Below are 26,238 nucleotides of genomic sequence, written 5' to 3' on the forward strand. Positions count from 1 at the left end.
TGCATTATAATATGCTAATTACAAATATGCACAGTCAAAAAAAATCGTTATGGATTGTTTGTCATTAGACGTGTGCATTTGTTTCATTATATATGCAAATGTGTTAATAAAACACGGCTAATGAATATCCGAACGAATGTGCCACCAAATTTAAAGAAAACTATGAAATGCGGACAAAATTCAACTACAGCTAGCACTCTGGAGAGTTGCGCTAATCCCAACCCTTTTTCACTGAGCCTCATGGCGTGCTAAAAGGTGCATTATCATGGAGGATTCCAGGGCCTGCACTAAAGACGAAGGTCCTTTAGCGCAAGACCTGGGATCTGCCGCGCTAAGCCTCATATTAGCGCACCTCAGGGCTCTGTGAAGAAGGGACAAAATAAGAGCACCTCTTTCTGCAAACACAAGTATAATACAAAAATGCTGCTCACTGCATTAGACATGCATTAAGGCTATGACACTGAGAATGGCGTGCAGCGTGATAATGCGGCTGTGCGTGCTCAGTGTGTCCTGCCTTTTCATCACTGTACACTCGGCTACATCAGGTCGCGTAGCTGAGCACTCAGCGTTGAAATATTTGAACTTCTGAAGCAACGCGGTGTGAAGTAGCTGCGTCACCTCGCACTGTGTCGCTTGCAGTGTATCACAGCCTTTACTGTGTATCTCAGATGCCACTTTTTTGCCACTTTAAACCAGCTTGCATTCTACAGTGTTATTTTAATACTACATTATTGGTATCAGATTAATTGAATGCTTATAAATAAGAAAGAAAATAGTGTTTTTAAACCAGTCGTTAGTCTTGTAGAGAAATCCGAGGTTTGTCAAATCCCTTTTAGAATAATCATTGACATATTTATTTGGTTGGGATGTTTTCCAAAAGTTCTTTGTTATGACTGCGTGATCCTACTGGGAATATAAATAAATTGAGATAAATACAAATCATTTTATGCCAGTTTTATTTTGCATGTCTGATCTTGAACATGTTTAAATAGTCAAAATATCTAAATAGCTCTGATTATATTCAGGGTATTATTTTGATGATAATTGGTGAAATGCTGCATCACTTGTTTTGCTTAAAAGGTCATGAAACCCAAACTCTTTTTTTTTTTTCATGATTCCCAATTCCATAGAGCACCCAATTTTAAATATCTTTCCAATTTACTTCTATTATGTAATTTTCTTCCTTCTCTTAGTATCCTGTGTTAAAGGAACAGCTATGCACTACTGGGAGCTAGCTGAACACAATAGATGAGCCAATGGCAAAAGGCATATATGTGCGGCCACCAATCAGCAGCTAGCTCCCAGTAGTGCATTGCTGCTCCTGAGCCTACCTAGGTATACTTTTTAACAAATGATACAAAGAGAACAAAGCAAATAAGATATTTAAAATAAATTAGAATGTTGTTTAAAAGTGCATTTCCTGTTTAAATCATGGAAGCTAATTTTTTACTTCACTGTTTCTTTAATTAGGGAAAGCTTGAGTTGCCATGTCCTTTTTTATACACCCAGTGCTTTACCTAGGAAAACTGAAAGAAAGATTTTTAAAAATTGAAAGAGAGGCATTGGTTGAAGACCACCACCAGTTTAACCCTTCACCTTTCTTTGTTAGCTTCATCAAATATTACGTTCTAGAACCAGTGTTGACTGTACCTTGTATCTTTTATTTATAGTTAAATTATGCAGAGACCAGACTTAGCCAGTTGGAAAGCTGTCACTGTGAGAAAACTTGTCAAGTCCATCAGCTGGTTTACCGGGATAAAGACTCCTGGGTAGAAGACGATCACTGCAGGAACTGCACATGCAAGGTAACTTTTCTTATGTCTTTTTATATTAAAGGGATACAAAACCCACATTTTTTCTTTAATGATTCAGACAGAGCATGCAATTATAAGCAACTTTCTAATTTACTCCTTTTAGCATTTTTTCTTCATTCTCTTGCTATCTTTATTTAAAAAGCAGGAACATAGAGCTTAGCAGCTGGGCCATTTTTGGTTCAGAACCTGGGTTATGCTTGCTTTTTGGTGGCTAAATGTAGCCACCAATAAGCAAGCGCTATTCAGGGTGCTGAACCTAAAATCTCCTAAGCTTTACATTACTGCTTTTTTAATTAAGATAGTAAGAGAACGAAGAAAAACTTATAATATTAGTAAATTAGAAAGTTGCTTAAGATTGCATGCTCTATCTGAATCATTCAAGAAACATATTGGGGTTAGTATCCCTTTAAGTATAATATTGAATTGTATATTTTTTAACAATGTGAATAATTGCACGGAAGCCTTGGTGCATTTATGGTGAATGTGTTAGTGGAGCTTGGGGCTTTGAGGTTTTGATGTCTATGAGTAAGCGCCCTGTTGCGACGTGAAACGCGTAACACAGCTGAGCTCTCTCCTTTGTGTTTGGCGATTTTTTAATGATGGAATAAAGACTTTTTCCCTGTTGCTCTGTAGCGGCATTTTTTGTTTCCTTTGAGGTTACCCTTACCTAAGCTTGGCTGATAGTTGGATTAGTCATGTTTAGAAACACAGGTGCTCTTGTAAAGATATACCCTGACCTGTTGTGTGCCCCTTAAAGGCAAACATTGTAATCATAAGATTTTTCTCCAGTATTGAAAAAAGATTAACATTTTACGTTAGTGTGGATTAGTTTAATGCATTAACACTTTGTTGCAATTGTGTTTCATATCCTGACTTCACCATGTGCTTGCCTTTTTTGGAGGAGTAAATCAGAGCTTATTTCTGGAGTAGATAAGGCTAGCAACTATCATTATGTTAGCAAAAATATTATTTTTTTTTTCATTTTCTAACGTGATTACTAAGGCCAGTTTGGGATTGATATGTGGCAGTGATATCAGCTGTATTTATTTCCTGTACTCAGAATCGGACAACTTTAATTTTTTATAGTTAAATGGACACTGAAGTCAAAATTAAACTTCAAGATTCAGATATAGCATGCGATTTTAAACAACTTTCCAATTTACTTCAATTAACAAAATTAGACAGTCTTTTTATATTTACACTTTTTGAGTTGCCAACTCCTACTGAGCATGTGCAAGAATGCACTGCATATAGGTATATGCATTTGTGATTGGCTGATGGCTGTCACATGATACAGGGGGAGTGGAAATAGACAGTGCTATTGCATTGTCTTCTTATCATGCATTTGTTGATTATGCAAATTTACTGTATTGACTGGTCCTTTAAATTACAGGAAAATACAGAAATATACATAACCAAAGTATGTAGCAAAATTGCTTCACTACACGTAGTTAACCATTTTATATTACAATCTCAGTGTGTTAACAATCCCTTTAATCTGTTAGAGCTTGTGTTTTGTTTCATTACTGAACCTAGATTATTATATGCTTAATACTTAGGTTTAAGATCAAATTATCCTTCCCGATGAGTCTGCTGATCTGAAACTTTGTCTGTTATTGAGAGCAGCGTTTAGTTTGCTTCTCATTTGAGCTTAGGTTTTGCTGTAGGAACCCAGTTGCGGTCATCTTGGAATCCATACATAGTACGGCAGCCATTGCTAAGGCTTGAAAGACGACTGCTGTTCCCTCTATGGACGGCATTTACTAAAGTGTATATTTTTATCCCTTTGCTTTATTTTCTACCCTTGGTGATAAAATGGTGAAATATAAAGTGTTAAAATGCCTCTAGATAATTACCCTGGGGTGTCTAGTTTCTACAAATATATACTTTTGTGTAGGGATTTGGAATTTGGTGACTGCTATTAAACGTACAGCCCAAGTATAGCACATTTTGCAAATGTAAACCATTAATTCCATCCTTTCAGTATATTGGCCTATTTTAAATTATATTATTATATAAATTGCTTGGAAACCTAAACATATGAGACATTCCTAAAATCAGGGCAAAATAATTCATCTATTTTGAAGCATCTTTTTTTAGCTACAATAGCTGTGTAGAGATGATTATAAAGAAATCTACTCCCCCTCCCCATTTTTCAGTATATTAATCAGCTAATGAACCTTAGCAGGATGTACCTATCAGCAGATGAGCCTTAGTAGAAAGTATATAACTGATTCAGTTGTATTAGCTTGACTTTAATAGAGCTGCAACTGGAGTGGCATAGTCATGAGTGTGCAATGGGCAGGGTTGGACAGATAAGGATTGAGTTGGGGTATCACATGATTTTTGGATGTATCTAATTTAGTAGCCTTGACCTCTTTGGAAAAAAAAATGTGTTTACTCGTCATTATTATTAAAAAGCAATCAAATAAAATAAAAACTGTGTAAAGTCACATTTTTAAACAATTGAATTGGTACCCAAATTAACCTCTTCACTGCTAAGCCTTTTTCACACCCCTGTGCAAATCCGACTTTAACTTTTTTTTTTTTTTACTGCTCAAATGTAAACACTATTGTAAGTCATATTTTTGTGAGTGATCCATACAAACTGCATATTGTTTTTTCTCAGCAGGCCCAGCACATTCAAAATATAACATTATTATATTTATATTTCATTGCATGTGAGAAGGCTGCTAAAAAAAATGTTAAAGAGTATATTTTTGTTAAAGGGATAGTACTTTCCTCAGTTTTGCATAACCAACACTGTCATAAAAAATTACTTTTTACCTCTGTAATTACCTTGTATCTAAGCTTCTGCAGACTGCCTCCTTATCTCAGATCTTTTGACAGACTTGCAGTTAAGGCAATAAGTGCTGACTCTTAAATAACTCTGTGCCTGAGCACAATGCTAATTATATGAAACACAATAACTAACGCCCTCTAGCGCTGAAAAATTGTCAAATGCATTCAGATAAGAGGCGGCCTTCAAGGGCTTAGAAATTAGCATATGAGCCTCCCTATGTTTAGCTTTCATCTAAGAATACCAAGAGAACAAAGCAAATTGGATGATAAAAGTAAATTAGAAAGTTGTTTTAAATTTAATTTGGACTTTACAATCCCTTTAAGATTTTAGTAAAATCACCTGACTATATCGAGAAAATGTACATGTATTTTTTTAAAAGAGACCTCCACTATAAAAAAGAAAAATAAGATTGCGTGTAAATGCACATTTCAGATTTTTTTCCTGTAACTAAAGGTCCACACCCCATTGAAACCTCATGTTCTGGCTTTTATTAACTCTTTTAAGGTTGGCGCTTGTAATTTTCAAGACCATTTGATTCTCTTTCAAAAGGGAGTCTTTATCATCTATAGCTGCTAAGGGAGCTGAAATTGAGGGGTTTGAATAACCATACTCCTCTCAGCTCCCTTGAAGCTACATTAGCTCTGCCCCTTTGTGACATCACCACATGATTGTGTTGACATCACTGGGACTTCCATTGCAAACTTGGGAGTGTTGCCCACTAGGACACTTAGGAACCTGTAGTGCAGCTTTTGATCAGTGATAACCCTGCATGATGGGAACTTCTAGTCATTAGCACCCAGGCTGCAATGCGCATATTGAGAGAAGCTAATCATGTGCAGTGAAGAGGTTGAAAACAGATATCGGAATGTTAAGTTATGATTGCATTTACAGGGAGAGTAAACACTTTTGAGATTGTAATATAAACTAAATAAATTAAATAGCAATACATTTTTATCATCTATTTTGCTCCCTTTTCCTGTAATTTAAAGGGACAGTCTACTCCAGAATTCTCATTGTTTAAAAATATAGATAATAGCTTTATTACCATTTCCCAAGTTTTGGATAACCAATACGGTTATATTAATATACTTTTTACCTCAGTGATTATCTTGTAACTAAGACAGACTTGCATTTTAGCCAATCAGTGCTGACTCCTCACTTTACGTTTATGTTTAATTTGTAACTGTCCAATAAATGTTTTCACTTGCTAACACTCGAGTGCTCCTCAATTCCCTTTCTGCTCTAATAAATAACTCCACAGGAGTGAGCACAACATTATATGACACACATGAACTAGTGCTGTCTAGCCATTAACAACTGTCAAAAAGCAGTCTTCAATGGCTTAGAAATTGGCATATGACCCTACCTCAGTTTAGCTCTCAGCAAAGAATACCAAGAAAATTTGATGATAAAAGTCAGTTGGAAAGTTGTTTAAAATTGCATGCCCTATCTGAATCAGGAAAGTTTAAATTTGACTAGACTGTCCCTTTAAGTCTGAAAATTTGAGTTTTCTAGTTCTGATTATGGAAAAGCACATGACAAACTTAACAAACCTAGCCCTGCCTCATTTATGTCCCTAATTGTCTTCAACAGAGAAAATACAGCTGTAAATTACAGAACAGTTATATCTTTGCTAACAATTTACAAAATGAATGTGGCTAGCTGTGTCAAGCTGTCTACCCAAATAACAACTAGTAGTTGGAGTTTGGCTATTTAAAAACAATTGCAGCAAACAAAGCGTTAATGTATTTTTAAATTTTTTTAACTCACCTAGAATTCATTTATTATAAGCCTGCAGAAAAAGTTGGTCATTTCAAAGTGTTTACTGTTCCTTTAATTGTTTTGTGCTTTTTTAAAAAAGTATTTTGTTAAATTATAATTGCAAACGTCATGAATCAAATAAAAAAAATGCATCTAAACATATTAGGCAATCATGATCCATGTTGAGTTAATTAGCTAATCTGTTTTGACTGCCTGTCTTTTGCATCAGTGACATTGTCTCTCAAATCATTCATTTCATTTGAATGGTTTTCAAATTCAAATTGCAGCAATTGCTGTATATTAGAATTGTATAGTAAAAAAAAACAAAACAAAAAAAATCAATCAATCACTCAGCCTTGCAAATAATGCTTTTGTACTGCACTGTTGTATTGGAATATAAGCCAGTGTATTATTCTATATACAAACAGATATGTTATACCAATTTCAGACCCAGCATCTCTTTACTACATTGTTAATATACTGGAATATTTGTTATCAGCGTGAGCTATGTTTGTACTTGACTGGCTTTTCTTGCTATTAAATAGCTGTTTGTCCCACTGTGCTTTATTTGCTAGAAAATACATGTTTAATAGTGTAATGCCCTTTACAGACCAGTGAATGTTTGTTTAATAGGTTTCTGTGTTCCATTTTTCCTCTAGAATGGAGCAGTGGAGTGCAGGAGAATGCTATGTCCGCCACTTAACTGTTCTTCGGATTCGCTTCCAGTCCACGTCCCAGGGCAGTGCTGTAAAATCTGCAGGCGTAAGTGAACTTTCGCTGAAATAACCATTGGCTTTTGGATTTCAAATAGACACCATTTCAACTTTTAATAGATTTCTTTGGGGAGCTTTTCCAGCAATAGGAAGAAAAGAAAAGAGAGCTCAAGAGAGAGTTACTCAGAGACCAACTACAGAAAGATTTGTAATACACTGACAGTTAAAATAATTACTAAAAAGAGTCTGTTATTAGGAGAATGTAGTGAGCAAGGGAAGAAGACAAATTAGAGTGATTGAGAAAAAGAGAGTGGAAATTTGTGTGAGAGACATATTAAGAATAATAAATATATTGAGAGAGATTGAGAGTAAAAGAGAGAAAGAGGGAGAGAGAGATAAAACTAGACTTGTGCCGCACCTAAAAATTCTTACCTTCTTCTTCATCGCATTTTCTGGGATCTGCCACACTTATCCCCCTTTTAGCCCGGCCCCGGAGCTCTGAGAAAAAGGATCAGTGTTAGCATCTCTCTGTACGCACTACACACTATGGAAGTTTTTAAAGGGACAGTAAAGTCAAAATTAAACGTTCATGATTTAGATACAGCGTGGAATTTTAAACAACTTTCCAATCTTTTTATCGTTTTTTACTTTTGCAACATTATGTGTAGCTTTGTTATACAATGTTGCAAAACACTGCTGCCATAGAGTGCTAAAGACACGTGCACAGTCCTGAGCTAGTTTTACTCTTCAATAAAAGATACATAGAGAATCAAGCAAATTTGATAACAGAAGTGAATTGAAAAGTTGCTTAAAATTGCATGCTCTATCTGAAGATAAACAAAGAAAAAAATGGATAACCAGAGCACTCTTAGTATTTCAATTATAGAACAGTGAGGTAGTATGCAGTGGGTGTAAGGTAAAACTTAACATTTAATTGTATTAGTTAAAAAGGTAGTAATGACTACCAGTGTAGTGCATTAAAAGCTGTATTGTGGTACAGTAGAGCTGGTGAACCTAGGAGAGTATCCTTAAAGACGTAGCTGCAACAATGTAACCAAGTATAAAGTTTATAAGCATAGAAGGGAATGGGTCTGCTGCAAAAACACCATAAAATGCTCGCGGATTGCACTAAAACTAATCTACTAAAGAGGACAAGCCTCAACCAATTATGCTAAGCTGTGCAGTACTGGAGCGGTGTATATGGCAGCAGAAATTCCAAAATTCAATAACGGAATGGATACAAAGTAGCGCTAAGTAACGTCTATGAGGTTGCAGAGCTCTCAATTAAGCGCCTCTGAATCATGAAAGTTTCATTTTGACTTCACTGTACCTTTAACCCCTTAAAGATCATTTTAAGAAAACGAATGAATACTTATGCATTCCGTCAGTATTTTTTTTTGTTTTCTTTAAACTTTATTGGTGCATTCATTCATAATGAAACAAATGCACATCTCTAGAAAAAGTGAGTGAGAGAGCAAGATAGTGAGGTAACAGAAAATCAGAGCGATTTGAATATCTGTGAGTGCAAGAAGGAAACAGATTTGAATGAAGATTGTTACAACAATTGCAGTAATGTGTGGTGAGCAAAATCAGTCTTTGTTCTCACAGATTTCCTCAGAGTGTGGGGACACTTATGAACAATCAAGCTGCCACTCCCTCTTTCTTTTATAGTCTATGACCCACCCACACACCACACAGATCCCACCCCTGAAATTCAGACTACCCAGGTTCCTCTCTGTTATATTTTTAGAACATTGAGAGGTATATACTTACAGAAGAGCTAAAAATTATAGGTATGAAAAATATGTTCATTATACACTACCCAGAATCCCTAACTGCTGTGAAAGGATTACATAATGAGGAAGTCTTCTATGCTAATGATAACTGTGTGAGAGATAATAAAGAGAAAAGAAAAAATAGATAATTGATACTAGTATCAAAGAGAATGTCCGCACACAGTACTTGTGTGGATTCTTATTACAGAATAGATATAGGGATGTCACAAATGATAATGGCAAGAGGTCTTCTAGTAAATCATATTTTATGAACCCAGCAACAAGACTTGCTTTATTAGCTTTTCAACCAAGATGAAGAGCATGGAACTATATTGTTTTATTTCAGTTACAATGCATGCTTATTGGTGATGATACAGGGCTGTTTAATGATTAGTAGGTGTTATTTTACATCCAGATACCATATTGATAATATCATTAGAACTACTAGCCATATGTAATGCAATGGATTTCCTTAAAAAAACATGACTGTTAATGGGTTAAATAAATATTGTATATTTATTTATTTTTGCTTGAAGTAAAGAGGACATTTCAAAATGTATTTTTTTTATTGAAAAATTAATCTGTCTTGAAAAAGCCATTTTTTTTACCTTGCTGACAAAAGTATGTTCCCCTCCTCCAATAAAGCTGTAGGAAATGTCCATTACGGATAACAACAAAACAAAAAACACAAAGGAATAAAAAAAAATGTCAGTCAAGGGGTTATACTTATATGTTAATCATTTTATTTATTTTCTTAAAGTAAAAGAAGACTTTTTAAAATAGATTACATTAATATGAAATTATAATATTGACTCCCATTTACTAATATTAATCCATGATCTGGGAAATTCAGCGCTGTATGTATTTATTTATTTATTTTTAGTTTCCCTAAGCACAGGGAAATGTTCTGTCCCCTAAACCTCCTTTCCACCCCAATAATTTTAGCTCACATTTACTTTATACATTTCTTACAAACTGAGGCCAGGGGTCTTGCACCCCCTCTAAACAACCAAGTATTATTGACCTTCCATAAAATATTCTGCTGCCCCAATACAGCAGGCCAAGGTAAAGGAACGGTTGGACAGCAGCTTAATGTTAAAGTAGTAACTAATGCTACTTTTACACGACAGCAGCAGTAAAAAAATAAAGCATGCAAACTTATTGGCTGACACAGAAATCAGTCAACTGACAAGAACATTGCTGAATCATTATTGAATTGTGTAAATGAATAATGCATTAATTTCATAATTCTTCCAAAACCAAATGCACATATTTCATAACTGCTTTCTCTACGTGAAGTTTTAGGGTTGCCACAGTTTTGTTTTTTTAATGTGTGCCCACATAGATTCCAGAAATGAATTAGATGGTTTGAGTTCTCTTACAATTTTATTGCATCTTGGTTTTACAAATGTAAAATCTAGACCTGCCCAGAAATGCCATTACCCACCCAACCATATCCATAAACTCAGCTTATGAACCACTTTATTCATGCATAATTGCTGCCTGGCTCTATTCACAAGCAAACCAGCTCCACACCATGATCATGTCAAATCTGCAAACATGATATCAATTCATGCTGATATACGGACCCAAATCCTCCCATGAATTATCTTGACATAAGTAGTATAGGAAAAGTCACTCTATGGCTTGTATTGTTTTGTAATAGTGACACTAGAACTAGAAGGGTTACATGCTAGATTACTTGTTATGGTTTGACCAAGGAAGTGGAATTATCAAAAACGACAAAATCTAGTTAGCACAATTTGGTTTTGTCTTGGACTCTAACCCAGACCATTATTGAACCTAGTAACAATGATGTATTCATTACAATGTATTCTGCAATAGCAACTCATAGCTATTTATATAATGTTTTTAAAATATGCTATTTTGCATCTAGATATAAAAATGTAATAAGTATAGACATCTGACACTTGTGTAGTCAGATTTGTAAAATGTATTAATGAAAAGACAGAGATCAAACCTACATTTAGAAAGTGATTGACATAATAGGCTCTGCTCAGAATTCTGACAGCTTCTTTAAGTTCATAAATTCCCCTATGATTGATGGTGAGCGTTCTTGGCAGATCTCTCACAGAGCCACTTGCATGTCTCTGCATTATTAGAGTCAATCATATAAATATTTAATAATCATAAGATGAGATCAATGCCATTAAGTCTGTTTATGGGGGTGCACATTTTGTAATGAAAACGGTTCCAGTGCTAAGATAATATGATTCATACTGGGATATTTGACATATAAACAAAATATAGATGTATTACATAAAAAGGCCATTTTTAAGGTGAATTTTCAGGCAGATTTATACCACTAGTTCACCAAGTGCTCCCCGACTTTTCAAACCACTTGAGTTTCATGGTGTCACCACTCATATGTGTATTTCGGTGGAGTTGGGGATCATGTGTACAAACTTGTAGGGTTTCTTATCAAGCTGTAAAAGCAGCTTGGCTCCTTGTAGTGTAGACTTGCTCATTTCTAGCCTGCAAACTGATAGTTAAGAAATAGGATTAGAACATTTTGGGGTTGTGCAATCATTTACTTGTACAAACTTTGAGGGAAGTGGATGATGCCTGCTCACTCTGAAACCAGGTAGACAAGATATGTAGCTGAGAACCATGTTCATCTGGGGCATAATATATGTCCACCATAATCTAAAAAATAGAACACTGCAAAATGTTATCTGTTGTGCAGCTAGGAAAGGCATAGGCAGTGTGTCTGCCTTGCACAATGAGAAACATGACCCTGTGCATTGAATATAAAAAAGTATCACAAAAAGAGTTCAGTAAGGCACATACATACTATACCATGGTATTTGTTAAGTGCATTTTGACATATTCAGTTGACTGCATTTCATTGATTACTGACAATTTTGTGAAATTTCTTTGAAGTGTCAATATATACTTGTCAGATATGTGTTTTTAAATTCATCCTGTCTCTGAAAACAATTAATAAGAAAATAATCTCCTACTGTGCAAGTATTGCTAATATGTTTGATCTTTTCTTAAGCATAAACTAAGAACATTTTTTAAAAAAAAAGAACTCAATATATTTTTAATTTTTACTCCTCTTAAACGGACAGTGACATTAAACTTAAAGGGCCATAATACCCAAATTTTTAAACACTTGAAAGTGATGCAGCATAGCTGTAAAAAGCTGACTAGAAAATATCTCCTGAACATCTCTATGTAAAAAAGAAAGATATTTTACCTCAAAAGTTCCTCAGTAGCCACATCCCATTGTAAAGGATTTCTAAGCAGCATTTTAGTGTGTCTGTCCTGGGACATCTTAGGGGATGAGCCTCGTGCACTCTCATATTATTTCCCTATTCAGCTTACTATGAAATCTCATGAGAGTTAAGTGAAATCTCATGAGATCACAGTAAAAGAGTTCATGACCTCAGCACTGCTGATGCTGATTGGCTGCTGTTCATTTCTTCATTATTTTTTTTTCTGGGAGCAGCTGAGTATAACTTTATACACAGAACTTACTCTGCTGAGCTGAGGAAATTGTGAGGTAAAATATCTTCCTTTTTTACATAGAGATGCTCATGGGATATTTTCCTGTCAGCTTTTTACAGTTATACTGCATCAGTTTCAAGTGATTTAGCATATGAGTATTATGTCCCTTTAAACATTCATAATTCAGATAGCGCAAGCAGTTTAAAATAAATAATTCTAATTGAATTATTCTCAAATTTGCTTCGTTTTCTTGGTATCCTAAAAATCCGATTAAAAACAGGGGCACATTAATTCATCAAAATTTACATTTCACTCGTGTTGTGAAAATACTTACCTTTTAATCTTGACAGCCGCTCCAGTGATTCCCCGGGTCGTCGCAAGCCTCTTCATACGTCAGAAATTACGTATCAGTCATCCTCCAATCACGGCTTTCCCCCCTGGGGGAATCAGTGCATGATTCAACGCCGTGATTGGAGGAAGCCGGATTCCTGATTTTAGACCCGGGAAGAGGATTTGCGATGGGCGGGGGAAGTGATGCAGCGGCTGTCAAGATTAAAAGGTAAGTATTTTCACAACACGAGTGAAATGTAAATTTTGATGAATTAAAGTGCCCCTGTTTTTAATCTGATTTTTAAAAACCGTGCACTTTATCATCTAAATTTATATTCACTTTAAGTTATGTAAAACTAAATTGAACCTAATACAGCAATATTAGGTTTGTACTTACTACTAATGCTCATTGGCTTATATGGACCCACATCTCTAATAGTAAAGTGAGACACAGCCGTGCAAGTCTGGCAGTGAAATAGTTAATTTAGGTTAGTAAGATGATTTTTTTTCAGAAGGCAAAATCTTGCAACATGTTTAAAAAGATATAAATGACTACAGTATTTCTTTAACTTCTATTCAGTTTGAGCTGCGAGTTATTTTTGGTCTTTTTATATTTTTTGTTAATGACTTTACTTTGATGCTGAGTTTAATAGATGAGTGTGGCTGAACACAGGTTTCCTATGTTAATATTGCCCTAAAAATGTCGAAATTAAAAAACATTATGCGCTAAAAATACATCAGTTTTAATTCAGAGGCTCTTTCTTAAACATTTTTTACATGCCAACTATTCGTTTATTGTGTCCGGGGAGCAGGAACAATGAACAAAGTGAAGCCTTCTTACACACAGCACATTATCAGCAGGACCCCTGTGCCCCAGCAGCGCATAAAAGAATGGAATAGTGCCATTCCAGTGTCTGCACAGGACAATAGCATAAGATGCTACAAAATCTTTAGTCTTTAGAAAACATATAGGGCAAGATTACAAGTGGCGCCCTATTGTTAGCTCTAGTCGCGATAAGCAATATCACAACCTCACTAACTTACACACATATTACAAGTTGAAAGTAAATGCGCACGCTCAAGCGCAAATTTAGCGTGTCAGGTTTGCGCGAATGGAGACCAAGCATAAAGAGTAAAAAAGTGCACTAAACACAACAACACAGCATACATACATTAAAATAAAGTATTACACTCATATATATTATCACTATCTAATATAAATAATTAATATAAATATTTATTATAGCCCTTTCCACTCAAATACCTTAAAACATGAAAAATAATTTTTATTCAATTTTAATATTTTACAATGTGTTTTACTGTGTATTTACTGTAAATATTTTACTTTCCAATATTCTTTAGATAGTAGAAAATGTTCTTAGTGTTTTTAAATATATATTCCTATATATATCTGTATATATTGATACCTGTACTTCATATAGATATATATGTATAGATCTATTTAAAAAAAATATATATATATATATATATATATATATAAAGAACATTTTCTTCTATGTGAAGAACACTGGAATGTAAAATATGGATAACTACCTTTGGGTTTAGCGCTGTAGGTCTAACGTGGTGTTTGGTTAGGGAGCGAGTTAAAAGTGTTGTTTTTTTTAACACTGTGGCGATATCCGAAGTCCTCAAGTTAGCGTGCGTTGGATTTTGCTCATACACAAACTATTTACTTTCAACCTGTAATACGTGTGCTTACCCCGCGCAAGTTAAAATTTTACTTCCAGCGTTGTGTGTGTGCGAGCAAAAGCTCAAAATAACGCACCACTTGCAATCTGGCACATAGTGGGTAGAACTTGAACGTTTCCTTCTGAATACTTTATAAAGCTATGCTCTTATATATGACATGCAAGTAATTTTATATTCATTTTTGTTTTTATCATTTTACAGCCAAATGTGTCTATGGTGGCAGAGAATTGGCAGAAGGTGAACGGATCCTCAATAAAAATTGCAGAGAATGTAAAGTAAGTTGACCTCATTTATAGAGTTTGAGTTTATTAATTAGACATTTAAACATCTGGAAACTGTTTAATGGTTTAGTAAGAACATAAAATATTAAATTATATTTATAATGCCAGTAGCAGATTAATAAATGGCCCCTGTGCAATAAACTCTTTTCGGGCATCCACCATTTGTAATACTCAGTACTGACTAATAGTAATAATACTAGTGAGGTATTGCTTTATATATCACAGTAAAATATAAATAGGTACTGATCAGATAAATGGCTACTGCAAGACCTACTTTATGACTGCTATGTGCCCAGATGTGCCTTAAAGTGATTGTAAACTTTAATGAATTAAAGCCCAAGATCAAAAGAATTATATTAAAAACAGGGGCACTTTAATTCATTAAAGATTACAAAGATGCTTCTTTTTTAAAATACCTTTGCATTATGGTAAACATAAGGCAGATCCTCCACCCGCATCTCCTGGTTTCTTTAGCATATGGATGACAAATCAAGCTTCCTCCAATTGCTGCATGCCCCACGAACTGGACGCCAAAGGGGACACGCAACAATTGGAGGAAGCTGGATTCATCATCCTTATTCTAAATAAAGCAGCAGATGCGGGCGGAGGATCAGCGTTATGTTTACCATAACGCAAAGGTAAGTATTTAAAAGATAAGTATCTTTGTAAACGTTAATGAATTAAAGATCCCCAGTTTTTAAGATTATTTTTTGATCCTGGGCTTTAATGCATTAAAGTTTACAATCACTTTAAGATCAAATGCATTCCCCCTGCATATCCCATTATCTTAGCTATATTTCCATGTGAAATCACAGAATATGACCAGTGCAGTCCCCAGTACACCAGTTACATACACAACATCACAACTCAGATTCATGGTCCTTGTAGATCCTATTTTGCAAACTCTATGCATATATATACCTTATGCATAGCTAGTGCATTATGCCAGGGGTATGCTTAAAGGGACAGTAAACATCAGAAATATCCCTTTATTACCCATTCCCCAATTTTGTATAACCAACACAGTTATAATAATACACTTTTTACCTCTGTGATTACCTTGTATCTATGCCTCTGAAACTGCCCCCTTATTTCAGTTCTTCTGACAGACTTGCATTTTTAGCCAATCAGTGCTTGCTCTTAGGAGCTTCACGTGCCGGAGCTCAATGTTATCTATATGAAACACATGAACTAACGCCCTCTAGTGGTGAAAAACTGTCAAAATGCTTTCCGATTAGAGGCAGTCTTCAAGGTCTAAGAAATTAGCACATGAACCTCCTAGATTTAGCTTTCAACTAAGAATACCAGGAGAACAAAGCAAAATTGGTAATAAAAGTAAATTGGAAAGTTGTTTAAAATTACATACCCTATTTAAATCATGAAAGATTTTTTTTTACTTTACTGTCCCTTTAACTGAAACAAAAGATCAGATGCAGCTTTATTTCAGAACTGAGCTGCACTGTTTAGTCAGGATCATACTGATATACTACAGGACAATTCTTCTTTGTGAAAAGCACATGTTGGGCAAAATGATGCTGCTCTTAGCCATAGAACAAGCTATTATGCTTCTGTTCGTTCCCAGGTTGAGTGCCTCTCAATTTTTATTTATGGAAATAACAGGAAAATACTATGTAGGCTTATTTGTTTTTTTGCCCCGTCCCATTTCCAATAGTTCTCCTCTCTGGAAGCCTAAGGGTTAAATGCTTCAGAATATAGAGTTTTATAAATGCTACATTCTACTAGATCTCAGATAGATGGTTTTCCGATAAATACTAATAGTATGACCTGAACGTCAAAAGATAGAAACCTTCTTCTGTTTGGAGACTTAGAAAAGTCAATAACCATTATTTCCCTGCATTATAATCCAAATTATCTGCATGCTAAATACTAACGTCTACGTTTTCAATTTGATTTCCTTTTATCTTCCTCTGGGCAGCAGTCAATATATATATCTACGAGGAAGAATTACACAGTTGTATTTTTTCTATTCATTGCAGAGTTCTTCCCAGGGGCATGGAAGCTGTTAGCATGTCTACTTAACCCTAATCTATATCAATAGATTGTTATCTCATGAAAATACCACTATATATTTTGCCGGACTCGCCAGGGACATTAGTGCAAATGTTTGGTAGTTTTAGTGAATTATTCGAAAGATTCTGTATCAAATGCAAGAGTTATGCACCTGAAATTACAGCGACTACTGAATAAACATTCATTAAGCTCTTATTTATAAGATGTTGTTTTATTGTCTTTAGTGTGATAAATTATATAACAATAATCTATATCAAGTGTTTAAAATAAATTAATAATAATCATTATCAGCAATGTATGCATTATATTGCAGGGAATAGCATTTGTGTTGATAAGGCTCCTTGCTCAAAACATCTAAATCTCCTGTAACACCTATTTACTCACTTCCCTATATGACTATAGGCATTTTTTTCCCTAGTAGTAGCATAGAACAGCTAATCAGATACTGTACCCCCACGCTATTTTCAAAGAGAATCACTGCATTAGTGGCCTCATTAAAGTCAGTGATGGGTTAATTTGCACTACTGTGCATGCATGGGCGATTATTGATTTAATATGGCTATTAAAACAGGCTGTGCTTTTGGGTGAGTGGTAGGACGTCTGATTGGCTGTAGTATTATCAAAAAATTGCCTCTGCCTAAGGGCACCATGGAGGTAAGGAGAATAGCACTCACAGGGGTGAATTTGTTTTTATATAGTGTTTTGAGCAGGGAGCATGATACACAGTGTAAACAGCATATAATGCATAATAAAAAATGTTAAATTCCCCTTAAAGACTGAGAAACATCTATTTATAAACACAGGGGAAAGGTAACAGTAAAATATTGTATATCAAACTCATACATTTATTTCTGCATCAGGCTTTCTTGCTTTGCTAAGCCAGCTGCATTGTTTCCAATCTGTGTGTTGCACATGGGGAAAAGGATGGTGGAAGCCAGATAAAATTGTGACTGTTAGATCTTAGGTTAGTTGACACATACTGTGTTAAATTGTTTAGTGCAGAAAAAAACTAATTATTTGTTCTGATACTCAACAGCAAAGCTTTCTAGTTTAAATGGACGTAAAACACTGCTAATTTTCTATCATTTTCTTAAAACTAGATGCTTGGGAAAAGTACATGTTGCTGGTGTGACAAAGAGTGATCTGACTATAATTGTATATGTTAATGTGTTCAGCTAAATACATATGGTTCATTTAAAAAGTTGGGTTTATTTCTCCACACCTTTGCAAAAAGTACTCTGAAATTCAGAATATAAACTCCAAATGGAACTTAAAGTGATGGTAAATCTCAGACTTTAAGAATGTTGCACGGAAACATATATTGTTTTGAAAGTGTATATATATTTTATAATAAAAGATTTATAATCCAACTTGGTATCATCGTCTGTTCCTCCATTCCCTTCATTTCCTCTTTTGGCTGGGCCGCAACATAGAGAGCAGTCCCACCCACTTTCTACATAGGCTTTCTAAGGGCTTTCAAAGGACTGGACTTCAAGAGTGTCATATGACACACACACTGATTGGATATTCATTGGAATTGTCCTAATATATATATATATATATATATATATATATATATATATATATATATATATATATATATATATATATATATATATATATTTTTTTTTTAATAGAAGCATTACTATAGGCACATATTTAACCCTTTCACGGATAGATTAAAAATAAGTTACACATATACTTTTCTAATGGCAAAGATTACATACATGGCATTTGATTAGCTAAAGTTTTCCATCACTTTGATGCTTAAATTAAGCACTCACAATCCTTTGGCTGCCAAAATGGGCAGAAATCAGCACCAAAGTGGTTAAAGGGAAATTTGGGCATTCCACCCCATTAAAGGGACATACAACTCATTCAAAATGAAAAGGGGAAGACAGAATTTTATTAAAATAAGTGTTGTTGTTTTTCTAAATGCCTTTGCACTTTTTATACAGGTTTAAATCCTCTTAAAATACTGGTGTATTTTTTAGATATACATAAAAAATAACTTTTCTGATATCCACTGTCTTATCCCAGATTTCTATTAAAAATTATCTGAAGATAATTTGCAATAACAACCAATATTTATATGATTTTGTTCTTATTTATAAATATGCTTATTTATTGCTAGAAATAGATCTACCCAGTTTAACAATCACAATAACTTGTGTCATTTGTTTTTTTAAAGCTTAACAGAGAGTTCATTTGTAGTCGTTTATTGTAAAGCTAAACCATTCCTAGACATCATTTAATCGACTTGTCATTAAGAGAGGAGAATTCATTTGTTTGTTGTGTAGGTTAGCTGTAGATCAGTTCAATAAGTGCATGTTAAACTGTCAGCTCGGGACATATAAAAAAAAACATCTGATGTGATTGGAAGCTATTTTCACTGCACAATAAATGTTAGCTGTGTGATATATGTTTTAATTAAATCTATTCATTAGTTCTTCTTATCCCCATAGCATTTGTTTAAAAAGGACAGCCAACATGTAAAGTGTTTTATTTTAACACTGAACTGCAGAATTGCATTTCAGGATCTGGATACATCAGTCACTAACATTCTGCGTGTTTTGGTGAGATAAATAGTCAGTGGTGCTTTGTTGTTATTTGTCCTAGATTATACAGCCGCACAGCTATGAGTGAATTTATTTGTGCCTCACATAATTAGAGGTGTAGAAATTTATATTGGTAGTGGGTTCCAGGCAGTCAAACATTCTACTAGTGGTCATTTTTGCATTAGTGACTGTAGTTATGTTTAACGGTCAAAAAAGGGTTAACACATAAGTAAAGTTCTGCTCAGGAGCTGAAAGTACTATAGCTTCTGATCAGATCATGGCCAGTGAACCAGCCCAGAAGGGCAGCCACATGTAATTGCTAATCACCTAAGTTTCCTTCTTTTGGAGCTGAAATGCTCTCAAGTGACACTTTTCCAATTTCAAAGTCTAAGAGAATATTACCTTAGACCTGTATTGCAGCCATCTCTGCTAGAAGCGGTTAAACAAACCGGAATCTCATCCTATAGACAATATTGTAGCTTCTGGTATGTCTCAGTAAGTGGCTACAATATTACAGTAGACATAATGCAGAACGTCACTTGTGCATGCATGTAGCATTTGTGATGCAAACCTCTATTAAATATTTGGATGCCAGAGAGGGCTGGAATGTATCTCTGACATGTCATTTTATTTTTCTAAGCTCTATCATCAAAACCTGTATGGATAAATATTTGTAGTAGGTAACCTGTCTGAAATAAGCAGAAATTAAGAACATTTCACTGTCTCCCCCCCCCCCCCCCCCCACACACACACACACTATTTTATTGCAGGCATGTCAATTTGATAAATTATCAAAAACAGCATCTTAGAATTTACTGTACAGTTTTCAGCAATTAAAAAGTTCTAGCCACCTGAGAAATTCAAATGGGGTACACAAAGCACACATTTGTGCATCAAATGAGGGGTTACAAGTATTTCTAGCATGAATTTGGGGTGCACAGCAATTAATTAAATTAGTTGCATTGCTTAAAAAAATAAATTAAAATTCTAAGCAGCCATATTCCACTTATTATTACATTATCTATTTTTGTGCTAGCAATACACGTAGCCCCGAATATGATTCGCCAGGGGGTCTACTTTCCAGGTTTCTACAGCTGTCTGATTGCAGACATAACTCATTAACCCCTTAACGACCAACGACGTATGGGGTACGTCCTGCAAAAAAATGCAGTTAACGACCAAGGACGTACCCCGTACGTCGTTGGTCTTTGAAAGCAGTGGAAGCGATCCTGATCGCTTCCAGCCACTTTCATGTTATTGCAGTGATGCCTCGATATTGAGGCATCCTGCAATAACTGTTTTTAGCCATCCGATGCAGAGAGAGCCACTCTGTGGCTCTCTCTGCATCGGCTATCGATGGCCTTTATCGTTGGTGGGTGGGAGCTCAACCAGGGAGGCGGGTGGGCAGTCATTGGTGGAGGATGGGGGAGGGATCTTGTGCGGGTGCGTGTGCGTGCACGGGCGTGTGCACGAGAGTCATGCACGCGCGTGCACGTGAGATCTATGAAAACAGCATCAATATACTGTAGATCTGAGGGTGGGAGAGAGGACTGGGGAGGGTGGGATTTTAAAATGAAGGCATCTGGGAGAGGGTGGGGGGTTGGATGTTGAGGGGGGGGCAGCTACACTACAGAAATAAAGAAAATATTTAATAAAATAAAAAAATAAATATTAAAATACATTATTATTTTTCAAACTGGGTACTGGCAGACAGCTGCCAGTACCCAATATGGCGCACAATAAAGGCAGAGGGGGGGGGGGTTAAAGAGCTGTTTGGGGGGGGGATCAGGGAGGTTGGGGGCTAAGGGGGGTCCTACACAGCAGAAGAATTATTTATTTATTTTATTAAAAAAACCTAAAACCCCCCCAAAAAAAACTTTTATTTTAGTACTGGCAGACTTTCTGCCAGTACTTAAGATGGCGGGGACAATTGTGGGGTGGGGGAGGGAAGGGAGCTGTTTGGGAGGGATCAGGGGGTGGGATGTGTCAGGTGGGAGGCTAATCTCTACACTAAAGCTAAAATTAACCCTGCAAGCTCCCTACAAGCTACCTAATTAACTCCTTCACTGCTAGACATAATATACGTGTGATGCGCAGTGGCATTCTAACTACCAAAAAGCAACGCCAAAGCCATATATGTCTACTATTTCTGAACAAAGGGGATACCAGAGAAGCATTTACAACAATTTGTGCCATAATTGTAAATAATTTCAGTGAGAAACCTAAAATTGTGAAATATTTTAAGTTTTTTTTAATTTGATCGCATTTGGCGGTGAAATGGTGGCATGAAATATACCAAAATGAGCCTAGATCAATACTTGGGGTTGTTTAGTACACTACACTAAAGCTAAAATTAACCCTACAAGCTCCCTACATGCTCCCTAATTAACCCCTTCACTGCTGCACATAATACACGTGTGGTGCGCAGTGGCATTTAGCGGCCTTCTAATTACCAAAAAGCAACGTCAAAGCCGTTTATGTCTGCTATTTCTGAACAAAGGGGATCCCAGAGAAGCATTTAAAACCATTTGTGCAATAATTGCACAAGCTGTTTGTAAATAATTTCAGTGAGAAACCTAAAGTTTGTGAAAAAGTGAACAATTTTTTTTATTTGATCGCATTTGGCGGTGAAATGGTGGCATGAAATATACCAAAATGGGCCTAGATCAATACTTTGAGATGTCTTCTAAAATATATATATATATATATATATATATATACATGTCAAAGGATATTCAGGGATTCCTGACAGATATCAGGGTTCCAATGTAACTAGCGCTAATTTTGAAAAAAAGTGGTTTGGAAATAGCAAAGTGCTACTTGTATTTATTGCCCTATAACTTGCAAAAAAAGCAAAGAACATGTAAACATTGGGTATTTCTAAACTCAGGACAAAATTTAGAAACTATTTAGCATGGGTGTTTTTTGGTGGTTGTAGATGTGCAACAGATTTTGGGGGTCAAAGTTTGAAAAAAAAAATTTTTCAATTTTTTCCTCATATTTTATAATTTATTTAATTGTAAATTATAAGATATGATGAAAATAATGGTATCTTTAGAAAGTTCATTTAATGGTGAGAAAAACGGTATATAATATGTGTGGGTACAGTAAATGAGTAAGAGGAAAATTACAGCTAAACACAAACACCGCAGAAATGTAAAAAATAGCCTTGGTCCCAAACGGTCAACAAATGGAAAAGTGCTCTGGTCACTAAGGGGTTAAAGTTGAAAGGCTATTTTTTTTAGACAATTTCAAGATTGTCATGGCTTGCAATTAAACAGTTCTAGCCACTTGGAAAATTAAAATATGCTACACAAAGTACACATTTGTAGAAAGTACATCCTTTGGCGCATCAAATGAGGGGCTACATTTTTCTCTAGCAAATAATTGAGGCAACAATTAATGGAATATGGTGCTTTGCATAAAAATATTTTTTTTAGCAAAGAGCTATATTCAACTTATTATTACATTGTCTATTTTTGTGTTAGGAATACACGTGGCCCCTCATTTGTTGCGGCTTGCTGTGTAATTTCTAGAAATATTTAGTTTATATACCGTATGCATCATCAGTGAAGGAATCAGAGTCTGAGTTCATAGAGAACGCAGCTGCTTCCTCAGCACTGAGACGCTTCGCCATAATTCTGTTTACAAAATAAATAGATCTTTTTAAAGGAATTATGTTGTTAGAAAATATATAGTTTTTATTGCAAAAAATAAGCTTCTTTGCAGTAAAAATACAGACGTTTTAAAAAATGGTGAGACCTGCGTAAAGAGGGTGTTTTACTCATCTTCCACGCAAACTAAAAGACTGATTATAAAAATATATTTTTTTTTTTCAAAAAAGCATTCCTCTACCATTTATTACTTTTTAATCACATTATCCAGGTGATCATGGGATTACAAATATAATATTGGTCCGTATTGTAAAAGGGAATGCAACATTTCTCAGCAAAGTGATCACTGCGATAACCCTGGTTACCACAGTGATCATATAGCTATAATATGTAAACCGATATTTATTTTTCAAAAATAAACAAGTTTATTTTTATAAAATTTATTTTGAGGGTCTCTAGGCAATTTTGATCTTTATTTAAGTGCATTTAGAGACCCCCAAATCCTTTATTTTTTTAAATAAATGTTTTTTTAACTTTTTTATTTTTTATTCTACATCCCAAAGACTTATACCATTGGAAAGGGTAGACAATAAAGTTGCACAATGACATCATCAGGTCTTGGCGCATGAAGTCACCGCAAGGGGAGGGAAGCCCCGGCGATGCCTGTGAGTATCCAGGCCAGATTGTCGGGGTAGGAGTGGATGGGGGTCCTCAGACCTCCATCAATGTGGGGGAGTGCTAGTGACGGCTCTGAGACGTTGTTAGCACCTGAGTGGGAAACGTTGAGATGGCTCAGAGCCATTGTTAGCACTCAATAGGGACATTCTACTTGAAAATGATTATTGATTAAATAGATAGATAATCCCTTTATTACTCATTCCCCAGTTTTGCATAATTAACACTGTTATATTAATATACTTTTTAAAACCTTGTATCTAAGTCTTTGCAGACTGGCTCCTTATCTAAGTGCTTTTTACAAACTTGAATTTAAGCTAATTAGTGCTGTTTCATGCATAACACCACATGGCACACATGAACTAGTACTGCCTGGCTGTGAAAAGTTAATACAATGCACTGAGGCTGCCTATAGAGGCTTAGACACAGGCAGAGATTTAGAGGTTTAGAGATTATAAAGTATATTAATTTAACAATGTTGGTTGTGTTAAGCTGGGGAATGGGTAGTAAAGCTGTTATCTATCTTTTTAAACTATAAAAAAATCAAGTAGACTGTCACTTAACCTGAATCTTAACCCTAGCCTTAATACTATCTGTAACCCTAAACTTAACTCTAGTTCTAACCTTAGCTTTAACCCTGAAGTAGTGAGGCAGACGCCCCACCCCTTTTCTAGGGCTTATTACTCATCCCAGTCAAATCAGTATAGAGTAATTTGTTGGACAAGTCTTGAGTAGTCTGCATCTCACATTTGCCCATATGTCTACCACAATCACCTATGTACTAATAAAATATCAGATAATCAGATTTTGCTTAGACATATTTTTAAAATCTATTAGTAAGATGTTTTTTTTATCAAAACTGGCAAAAGTGGCTGCTTTGACAACCACCCTTTCTGTAAATAAATAAATATAGAATACTATAATCTGCAATTAGGTAGTAGGGCACATTTTCAGTGCTGGACGCTTCTGTCATCTGCCTGCTTGATGACTTTAATATTAGGCTCATTAAAATCCATTGTACTGAACCATAAAGAGGTATAAGGTAGGGGTTAGGGTGATATACTGTTTTGAATGTATTTTTGCTGTACTATGCATTTGAAAAAAGGATCGTAATGTTCCCGAAACGTCATGTAACCTGTTTTTAATTGGTGAAATTAAAAGTTAATTTTTATACTGAAGTCCAGTGAGTGCCTTTTTCACTTGTGCTAAATGGATATTTTCTGAAGTTGCACCCTGGCAGTTGATTTATTCGGATTATGGAGTGCCTATCTTTCTGACCTGTTATATATATATATATGAATAAACTTGCTGGAGGATTAGCACTCACACCTCCAAAGTAGTAGCCAGGGTGTCAGGAACAGAAGTGTCATAAGTAAAGTAGTAGATCCACACTTGCTGGACTTTCAAAAATAGTGCAATTTATTGTGACGTTTTGGGGATCAAACCGTCCCCTTCATCAGACCAAACATTATCCATACCTCATAGGAGTTAAGGTAAAAACATGAGAGTGTTCATTTAGCCTTATTCTGTAGAACAGTTTCAAGTGCATTTTACATACTACACCAGGAAGGTCTCTTTTTCTGTGCGCCCTTCCCTCTTGTGTTCCAGATATATATAAATATATATGTGTGTAAAAAAGCCAAGGACCAGCGCTTTAGTAATATAACCTTCAGATACACTACAAGAAATCCATGGTCACCTTGCTGCTGCCTAAATCTTGAAAAAGGTCTGATTAAAGTGGCCCCCGCCACAGAAATCACCCTTTCTATAAGGAAAAACAATTGTGAGAAAATAAAAGAAATAGGAACATACAAAGATTATCCACAAATTCCAACCTTAAGCCTATAATAGAGTGAACAGAGAGATAATTATAATTATAAATGCATCATCTACTATATAGATATGTGATGAATGTCTTATATATGCATTGAAAATATATAGATGTACATACACATTAAAAATAAATTATAATTAAAAGGTTAAAACACTAATGCAAAAAAAATGAAATTAAAATGACCAAAATATCACTCAGCATAAATAGGTGGGTATAGTAACATCCACCCTATTGAAGAAACGTAAAGTTCAAAAAAGTCCTGAACTAATTACTCTGAAAACATATTCGCTTATAACAGTGTGGGTATCCAATCCCTTACAAATATCCTACTTGCATCAAAAAACCTCAATCTGATAAGGTAAGTGCTGGACACGATATGGATAAACTCTCAGCTATCGTATATCCAGTGATCTTGCTTCAGTCCTCCCTGGATATGGTAGGCTCCCCTTTACATGTGTCAGTTGCCTGAGGGAAATAAAAGAGAAAACACACTAGTGAGGGGCACTTACCTCATCAGATTGAGGATTTTTGATGTAAGTAGGATATTTGTAAGGGATTGGATACCCACATTGTTATAAGCGAATATGTTTTCAGAGTAACTGTCGCGCCGCTCTAGCTGTTGCTAGGGACGCAGTGCCTGCTGTCTGCTCGTTGCCTAGGGGGGAGTCGGCTCCTCTCTGCGTGCGGCGGTGACGCTTCCTCCTGCAGAACCTGGTCTGGATCTCCTGTGGCGCGAATCCTGCACCTATGTAAGTAACGTCAGTCCTACCTATCACTGCCCAAGTATAGGTGTTACTTACTGTTCTCCTGGGTGTTATTGATTTGTATGCTGGATTGCTATTTTGTTGCTGACCCCTGCTTGTCT

General features: G+C 35.4%; 1 protein-coding gene across 1 annotated transcript in view; it reads left to right on the forward strand.

The window, feature by feature from the left end:
* Positions 1-26,238, forward strand: part of NELL1 (neural EGFL like 1) — a 1,753,035-nt gene that overhangs the window by 707,103 nt on the left and 1,019,694 nt on the right. Inside the window, exons 8-10 of the mRNA XM_053689313.1 lie at positions 1,671-1,805; positions 7,038-7,140; positions 14,582-14,655. Of these exons, the coding sequence (XP_053545288.1) occupies positions 1,671-1,805; positions 7,038-7,140; positions 14,582-14,655 (312 nt within the window). The remainder of the gene's footprint in view (positions 1-1,670; positions 1,806-7,037; positions 7,141-14,581; positions 14,656-26,238) is intronic.

Source organism: Bombina bombina, chromosome 7 (genome assembly GCF_027579735.1).
Source record: "Bombina bombina isolate aBomBom1 chromosome 7, aBomBom1.pri, whole genome shotgun sequence".
Taxonomy (NCBI): domain Eukaryota; kingdom Metazoa; phylum Chordata; class Amphibia; order Anura; family Bombinatoridae; genus Bombina; species Bombina bombina.